Here is a 9,613-nt window from a genome sequence, read left to right as displayed (position 1 = left end):
TCTCCCTTAGGTATGGAAGCTGGTTGGATCACTTTGGACCAGTCACTCTCTCTCTTAGCCTAGCCACCTCACCTCACTTGGATGCTGTAGGAAAAGCAGGAGGACATCTTACGTATGCCCCCTTGAGTTGGACACAATCAAATCAACTAATTGAATCAATCAATGAATCAAAGTTTTTAATTATTTGGTAATATCCCCTCTTCTTTCCACCCAAATGAAATTTCTATAGGGCATAATCATAGAAGTAGGGTTTTTTGAACCAGAAGGAAGGAAATTTTGTAACTGGCACTTTGGCCAAAGATGAGGCCTCAAATCAGTCAGAAATGTGTTTGAAAACAGAGGGAAAAAATGAAATGTTTTTTTCAAAACATGTCTTCGTGGGAAAAGACGCCTAGGAAATGGCTAAAGACCTCTACTTTTTTCCCCTTATCCAACTTTTCTTCTTTTTCTATTATAAAAGGTGCAAATAAAACCGGTGAGGTTCAGCAAAATTGTAGACACTCAACGCCCCCTCCCCCGCCCCCCTTCTGTCACCCGAATTCCTGGGTCTCTGCAAACGGGCTGGCCCAAATGAGCCCGCCCACTTCTCCTGGACACTCCCTCTCCCCATCATTGGCTAGCCGCTTTCTTCGGAGGAATTTAAAAAGAGAAATAAGGTTCTTCAGCTCAGGAAGCCAGAAGACTGCCGGACGCACCTGCCCTCCTGCTGACATGCCGATCTTCCGAGCGATGGCTTCTTACGGCCTCCTACTCTTCTTTCTCCAAGTCAACCTTCCCTCCGGCCGAAGCCGGCAAGTGCTTAAAAACGATGCCGCGGAGTTCATCCCAGATTTTCTGGACAAGACCTTTGGGGCAGCGGAGCAGCCAGCGCAAGCGGCGTTTGCGTACAACGAGACTGAAATCACCAGCAACCGAGCCCAGCAAGGGCGGAATTCCCAGGTTTCTTCGGGAAGGATGGGTAAGACATTTCAAACAATTTCTCTAACCTGCTTTCCGTGTTTTCAGCTGGTAGGTATGGCATGATAATACATTCTTTTTCGGGAGAACTGCAGACTCCAAGGACGCTGCTTTTTACAGATCGGGATGATTCCCTCCTTCCCTCCCTCCTTCCTTTCTTACTTACTTACTAGTCCAATACTGATCAGCGAACAAAATTCTTTCTTTCCTTCCTTCCTTCCTTCCTTCCTTCCTTCCTTCCCTCCCTCCCTCCCTCCTTTCTTACTTGCTTCCATTATAAGTGTCTGGATTTAAATCTAAGATTGGACATAGATGGTATTTGTAACCCTGGTTATTTTAAAATAATGAATAACGGGCACCCTAATGTAAATTCTGCCCTTCCATATTTGGATCCCGATGTCACACGCAAATATAAGAAGCAGTGATTATATTGCAATATTGCCACATATATTTGGACACTTGTCTTCAACTCCAAGGGACCCTATAAGTTTAGAATATTAGTCTGTTATTAGAAAAATCTGTTTGAATTATTTACAGCCATTGATACCATAAAAATCTATTGCTATTTTATGCAGGGTCTTATCAAAATTTTGTAAAATCTTGTGTTCAAACTGTGTTAATTATAATTGAAAATAGGAAAATAGATCGTTAAAAGGGAGAATGGATTACAGAGAGAAAACCACAAAGGAGGAAAAAGAAGGAAATAAAAAAGAAAGTTCTCTAGGTTGACCAAATGCCACTTTTAGTCACTTTCTCTATCTTCTAGAAATAATTAAAGTCTCTAAGCATTGTTGAAATAAAATACATATAGGGTGAACAATCTAAAATCAGGTTCAATAATCCAGGAGGGTTTTTTATCCCCTTAAATGCAACTAACTGCAATTCTGAAGATGCAATTATAATGAAAATGTATCAAAGGGGAGAATTGATTAAAAAAAAAACCCCAAGCATCTTTTTATGCTCCCCACATTTCCAAAACTACTCAAGCAAAACAAGAAAACAATTACCATCATTTCTATTTTAGTTCTTTAAAAAAATCTTACAAGAATACTAATATTAATTTAAACAGGATATATTAAGAAAAATTTCTATGCATGATACTTATGCCAGGGGCTGAGTCAACCTTTTCCCTTAAAGCATTTACATTTAAATAAAATATGCAGAAACAATAAAGGCCAGGGAAAAAACAATAGAGGGATAAATTCAGTGAAATACAGAATATGTTCTTAGATTTAGTCACAAGTGGGTGAGAAAGGCCACCACATTATCCTCCAGGTTTATTTTATTTATTTAGTTTCTGGCAAATACATGGACGTATAGTAGTTCAAATTACCCTCCAGGTAATTTAAACTTTTGGTTCTTTACTTTGTGCAGAGCCCAAGCTAGGCTAAAGGGGTATCTAAAAGGCATCTAGAATGATATTTCTCAACCTTGGCCGCTTGGAGATGTTTGGACTTCAACTACCTCAATTCCCCAGTCAGAATAGCTAGCTAAAGAATTCTGGGAGTTGAAGTCCACACATTGTCAAGCTGCCAAGATTGAGAAGCACTGCTCTAGAATGTATTTTAGACTGGGCTGTCCTTTAAAGGCATTGCAAGTTGGCTTCTTTCAACTTGCATGCCAGCATGCCCAGTCAATCAAAATAGCCAGAGGTACTTGGCATCTCTGCTTCTCCTTTTCCAATCTGTCTCTGATTAGTCTTCTGCATCCTAGTTTTGTCACAGGAGGAAAGCCAAAGCTAGCTTTCCCAAAATGAGTTTGAGCAAATATCTGAAATGTTTGGGATACAGGAGGCAATCTTTCTCTTTTTTTTTCACCATCTGCAGGGGTTTCTTTTTATCAGTGAATAACTGGGGCTGGAAACAAAATGTTCTGGTATATGAAGCTTCAGTTCAGACTTGCCAAATGGGGTTATCAAAAAAACTCAGAAGAGTTGCAGCAAAACTTCTGAGAAATATAGTATTAAAATGCTAAGGGCCTGTCATAGGTAGATTTGAGAGGTCAATGTTCAGACATAACTTGCTTAATTAGAATCTGCTCCATCACTTCACTGTTACCAAAGGGTTTGTGCATCCTGAAAATTCTTAAATTTTAAGAAACTAACATTGTGTTGAGTCAAAACAGGGTTGGATTGTTTTGAATTTCAGTCTGCTGACAAGTAGAATTTTTTTAGACATATAACAGGACAACTCTAGCTTCAGCTGACTTTTTACCTTTGCTGAAAAAAGACACTTCCTTCAATATTTGGGGGGCCAGATGGTGCTGTGGAACTATCAAAACATATGGGCACTTTCAGAATATGGTTGCCATGATTGCTATACCCAACCAAAAACAACAACAAAACACTCATTTAGCAGAAGTCAATCAAAAGATTGGACTGCAGCCAACCTGCCAGTCCAGTTTGTATTCTAAAAATGCCTTTAGAGTACAGGTGCAGCTAGCAGCATGGTTGATAATATAGCTTATGCCTGAGATGCGATGCTTTGCTTTGTAGTCTTTCCCATTTTTAAAAAAACAATCAGATAAAGAGTCTAAAAGGTGTCAAAAAACATATTGGTTGACACATGCGTTGGCATATTATCAAGTCTGGCACCATGTTAGAGTCCAGGCCCTAAATCCTCTTCAACAATCTGCCAAAAATTTTGGATTCCTATTTTGCATATTGTTGGAGCAATGTTTATATTCCTTAAGAGCTCTCCAAGGTCCTGCAAAGATCCAGTCACAAGACTGCAAGAGCATAAATCAATTTCTAATCTGCTCCACATCAAATTGCAGATAAATTCTAACCATTCACTAGCAACCTGAATCACTAAACTCCTTAATATCCAGATATATTTTTTAAAGTGCTTGAATTATTTTCTGTGCTGAATAAATAATCAAGTGAGTTGTATTGTTTCCTTCTTTGCTGTAAGAGGCCTCCAATAGGCTTTAGTGCAATAATTTATTTTTCTTCCTCCATAGAACCCCTGCAGTTTGGCTGCCGTGAAGTCTATTCCACCCGCTACATCACCAGTGGCCCTTGCCGCAGCACCAAGCCGATTAAGGAGCTCGTATGTTCTGGCCAATGCTTGCCAACTCATCTCCTCCCCAATTCAATTGGCAAGGGGAAATGGTGGAGGCAGCGTGCCATGGATTACCGCTGCATCCCGGCGCAAGGTCAATTCCAACGTATCCAGTTAACCTGCCCTGGTGAGGATATTCAGTTTATCAAGTCCAGAATCATCACTTCCTGCAAATGCAAGAGATACACTCGCTATCACAATCGCTCTCAGCTCAAGGATTTCAGCAAGGAGACCACTCGTCCTCAGAAAAACAAAAAACCTCGGGTCCCCAGGGCCAGGGGCAGCAAGACCAACCAGGTGGAGCTGGAGAATTCCTTCTAGATGGAGGCTGTTGGTGAGACCTCAGCCCAGAAGAGTAGAGATTTTTGCTTCACCCACCCTCTCTTTTTGATGGCGCTGGAATCAAAATGGGACTGAGCGAAGGGAGGGACATGGCCATCATGGCTGCTTTCCCAACCAGAGGTTCAAAATTGGTGTGGCTGAAAGCTACCAGCTTTGGATGAGAGCTCCAAGGGGGAGGGAAGAATTCAAATTGAGCAGATGGTAGCAGTTCTCAGTCTGAGAGAGGAGTGAGTCAGAGATTAGAGAGGGTTGCATTGTCTATAACATTGAAGGGGGAGGCAAGCTCTGTGCACTACTACTTTTTTTTTCAAGACTTCTTTGTCCTTCCTTAATGGACAAAGGATTAGCATCTCTCTAGCAAAATGGCCAGGTGTTTGTGTCGAATAATCCAACCTTACCAGATCACTGTCTTTACAACAGATTTACCCAGTCAGGTGCCCTCCAGTCGTGTTGGGATTACATCTCTCAGAATTCCTTTTCTGAAGTTGCTGATATGGTATCTACCAAATACAGGGTGGAGTGGGCAGTTTAATACTTTGCCATCCTGACCCTTTCTTTCTTTCTGGGGCTGTCTGTGATGGATGGTTTCCTATTGTGCTGCAGCATTGCTTGAAATATACACAGTGTACACATAGTGTCTTATGTGGCTGATCTGTACAGACAGCTAACTTTACTGAGGCATATAAAGGTGTGTGTGTGTGTGAGAGAGAGAGAGTGAGTAAGAGAGAGAGAGAGAAATTGGGGGAAGAGAAATAAAGGGAGGGAATTCAAAGAAGCTTAAATGGAAAAAATATCTGGAAAGATGACCATCTTTAAATTAGCAGCAATCATTGATGAAAGCCGAGCAGGATGAAAGAAGCCAAGAGAATTCTTCCTAAAAATAATATGAGTATGCTCAATACCATCTCTGTGTGGTGAGATATCCGGATACTTCTGGACATCATTCCTGAATTTAAAGCTGGGCATGTGCAAATTTCAATATGGGAGTGGGAGGAACATAAAGGCATTAATACAATCTCTTGGGATTTAATATGAGACAAAGCTCTGCTGTGGTCAACCGAAGTGGGCCTGCAGCATGCACAAAATGGTTACTTCATTCTTCCAATCTCTATTCTGTATACCAATCCTTGACTCTATGCAACTTTGGGGAATGTAAATTGCTCAAAACACTCCATGCATTTATAGCTAAGTTCCAGTAATGGTCACTGTACTATCTATACTGATCCATCTCCCCTTCTAAATACTCTACAGCAGGGGTCCCCAACCACCGGTCCGGGGACCGGTACCGGTCCGCAGAACAAGTCCTACCGGGCAGCTGGTTGCCGCCATCTTTTTGATGAAAAAGTGCTTCCGGTGAGCTTTTCCGGGTAGAAAGCTCACCGGAAGCACTTTTCATCAAAAAGATGAGCGGCGCTAGCTTCGGTGAGCTTTTCCGGGTAGAAAGCCATTTCTACCCGGAAAGCTCACCGGCGTAGCGCCGCCATCTTTTTGATGAAAAAGTGCTTCCGGTGAGGTCACCGGAAGCACTTTTTCATCAAAAAAAGATGGCGGCGCCCAGCTGATGCCGGTACCGGGCCGCGGCATAAAAAAGGTTGGGGATCACTGCTCTACAGCTCTTGCAGTCAGAGATGTGATCATCTGCCTCTGAAGCCTAAGAGCCTAACTATTGAGAATTTAAATTATTTACTTGTTGGGATTGTGTCCTAAGACACATTGTCTTTGTGTACCAGGTTCAGCACACTATTTTGGGATTAAATCATATAGTAAAATGCCTTCCTTTTCATAGCACCGTCTACATATGTTGGAATATAATTTCATCAGCCATGCTGGTGTTGGGAACTGTAGTCCAACACATATAATGGGCACCAAATTGGGGAAAGATGAAGAACTTAGAATAGGTGTATACTATTTTTTGGCATTTCAAATGTTATGAATTACAACTTCAAACATTTCTTACCATAGGCCATGTCTTCTCTGGATGCTGGGAGTTGTAGTTCAGCAACACCTGGAAGTCACAGGTGGCCTAAGCCTGGTTTAAAGAACCTTCTCTTCCCATTCCTTTAGTGTCACCTATAAGCTTTCGGGCTTATTCTATTGGGAAAAGTGCCTCCAGTCTTTGGATGGCAGAGATGTTGCTAAATATTGCCAAGCTGCAAATAATAATAACAGTACAACATTCCAGATCTGACTCCACCCCTTCCCAATTGCTAGACTCATAAGATGCACATACTTTTCTTCAACCTGAATAGATGTTGTTTGCAGTGGAAGACGTGGCAGTGAAAAAGTTGACTTCCCTAAGATTTAAATAACATCTTTTATTTATTTCCTCATAAAAAACTATTTATGTTCTTTGACTCTCTTGTAGCCAACTGGGCGATCTTTTTTCCTTGATATTTAATCTGAGGTTTCAGAGTTATGCAGATATATTTCTAAAAATAATCAATAAAATCATGTTCATCAAAAAGTTGTCTGGTATTTGTTTGGTTTTGGGATTATGGACATCTCAGAAGCACCTGCTCAATCCAAACCCTGAACTCCAAGGAGGGACCCACTTTGACTCTGCCTGCCTAATCCAATTCCACTGTTCTTCCCAAACAGCTTCAGTCAAGTTAATCCTGTCATGTTACAGCAGGACTAAAGAATCCATGGTCCTTTAGCAATGGCTGCATCTTTCACATTGACTATAGTACCAGAAATTGCTTGGAAATATATAACTCCCTTGTTTTAACAGCTATACGAAAGGCATACACAACTGGTAATAATGAGCCCCTGAAATTATTTGTGAATAAATTTGTGGATTAAAAAAATGGGGTGGGTAATTTTTCCAGGTTTTATTTTAAGGGAAAGAAACAAAATTCTCAAGAGCAGAAGCTCCCTTATATTTAACAGAAGTGTGGGAAGGCAGGGTGGATGCAACAGCAAGACAAAAGAGGCTCCAAAGAAAAACAGGCCAGCCTGTTGGCCACCTCATTATTAAATTCCACCCAGGAGAATTTCACACTTTTCTTTTGGGGAAACATTTCTGTGACATCATACTGAGTGAGAACTGAGTGAAAAATGGATGGGGGAGGGGGAAAGGGAGAAATATTGCCATCAGTTAGAAAGAAAGAAAAAAGAGAAAATATTCCTAAATGGCATGATCCATCCCAAACTAAGCACTTTTCAATCTTCATCTACAGCTGCCAACACTAATCTAGGTAAGACTCTGAACCAGATGTTGTGATTCAGTAATCTGGAGTGTTACAGGTTCTCATAAAATTAATTGCCCTAAAATCAATTTAATTTTAAGATTGCCAAGTGGGGGAGGGGTTGGGGTTTAACATTAGAAGTTTCTAATGTGAAGGTTATTAACAGGGTGATGTAAAGCCTCACGGGGTGCTTTGCTTTGACAGAGACTTCAGCAACATAGATCTTGGATGTAGCTCTGCAAAGTGACATATTCTCTTTGCTGTCTTACATTGTCAGTTCCATCATAAAATATTTAGAATGAAGCAAAGTGACCAGGTCAAGTCCAGCCAAGCCAAGCTGCCTAACTTTAAAGACATCTGTCAAAATCCACACAATACTTTATTGATTTACACAAATGTGGATTCAGTTGTGCCACAGAGAGTGTGGTTGCACCTCCCTCAAAAGGAGGGCAGGTCCATTCCACTGTAAGAAGGGCTCTAACTTCAGCATTTTTCAACCTGATTTCCACACCCCCCTCCGATGTTTTGGATTCCCACTAATTCCTCACTAATCTGGCCACTTCCCTGACAGCTCAACATGCTGGCTGTAAGTCCAATCTTTCTGAAGAGGTTAGGGGAAAGTAGCAAATTTTAAATTGGTCTTGATAGGATTAATATAACCTTGCAAGATTAATATAACCTTGTTGTTGTTAGTCACAAAGTCATGTCTGACCCATTGCGACCCCATGGACAACGTTCCTCTAGGCCTTCCTATCCTCTACCATCCACCGGAGTCCATTTAAGCTCACACTGACTGCTTCAGTGACTCTATCCAGCCACCTCATTCTCTATCGTCCCCTTCTTCTATTGCCCTCAATCTTTCCCAGCATTAGGCTGTTCTCCAGTGAGTCTTTCTTCCTTCTCATTAGGTGGCCAAAGTATTTGAGTTTCATTTTCAGGATCTGGCTTTCTAAAGAGCAGTCGAGGTTGATCTCATCTAGGAGATCAACTGACCAGTTTGATCACCTTGCAGTCTCCAGCACCATAATTCAAATTCTTTTTTTGGGGGGGTCTCTGCTTTTTAATATGTTGCCTAGATTTGCCATAGCTTTCCTCCCCAGGAACAAGGGTCTTTTAATTTCTTGGCTGCAGTCCCCATCTGCGGTGATCTTGGAGCCCAGGAAAATAAAATCTGTCACTACCTCCATTTCTGCCCCATCTATTTGCCAGGAATTGAAAGGCCGGATGCCATGATCTTAGTTTTCTTAATGTTGAATTTCAAGCCAATTTTTGCATTCTCCTTCTTCATTTGCATAGCAAGAGGCTCTTTAGTTTCTCTTCACTTTCTGCCATTCGAGTGGTATCATCCCATTCTTCTGTTGCCCTCAATCAGTTCACATACAGAGAGCATATTTCTTGAGTTTTCTGGATAGAATAAAAGATCCTGAGAAACCTAGAACCCTCTAAATGCTGATGGGCTACCAACCCAACCATCCCTAACCTCTCACAATACATCTGAGGTTGCTGACTGATAGATGTCAACAAAATATGAAGAATTATAATTTTCTAACTCCAGGTCTTTTGTATTACTGCAAGATGATGACATAGGCCATTGTGACTGATGCCAGTCTGTGACATCCTTGGGCAAAAATAGTGGCTCTAGGTTCTACTTCCCACTCCCTTCTTGAGTTGACCTTTTAATTTCAATCTGTGTCATATGTGTACTTATACCACATGAATTGACATGAGATAAAGTGATAAACAAGGTTATTGTTCAAATGCAAAATAATGGGCCCATCAGGTTGGATGGCATTCAGATGTCCTGAAAAAGATTGAGGATATTTTTGGAATCTTACAGTGAGGGGTCCTTGATGCTAGCTTGCTTGTTTTCTTGCACATATTTTATTACTAGGTAACACCATCAGTGCTAATAAGGAGTGCTGTTTGTTGTCAGTTTATATTCTGGGGATTTGCCTATCTGTTTGGGTGGGAGTGGTCTTAGATATTATTTGGTTGGGCTGGTAGCTCTTTGGCAGTTTCTTGATTGGGGTATTGATTATTGGATTGTTGGTCTGAAGTTAGCCT

At 41.1% G+C, this 9,613-nt stretch overlaps 1 protein-coding gene across 1 annotated transcript; it reads left to right on the top strand.

Annotated features, from left to right (window-relative positions):
- Positions 1–466: 466 nt before the first annotated feature.
- SOST (sclerostin) lies at positions 467–5,339 on the top strand. Its single transcript, XM_026669675.2, has 2 exons — positions 467–958; positions 3,919–5,339. The coding sequence occupies exons 1-2, from the start codon at positions 571–573 to the stop codon at positions 4,338–4,340; spliced, it is 810 nt and encodes a 269-aa protein (XP_026525460.1). The 5' UTR covers positions 467–570; the 3' UTR covers positions 4,341–5,339.
- The last annotated feature ends 4,274 nt before the right edge of the window (positions 5,340–9,613 follow it).

The sequence above is a fragment of the Notechis scutatus genome, chromosome Z (assembly GCF_049901735.1).
Source record: "Notechis scutatus isolate UNSWTSFEM ecotype Mainland chromosome Z, rNotScu1.2, whole genome shotgun sequence".
NCBI lineage: Eukaryota > Metazoa > Chordata > Lepidosauria > Squamata > Elapidae > Notechis > Notechis scutatus.
This window is presented reverse-complemented; position numbering and strand designations above follow the sequence as displayed.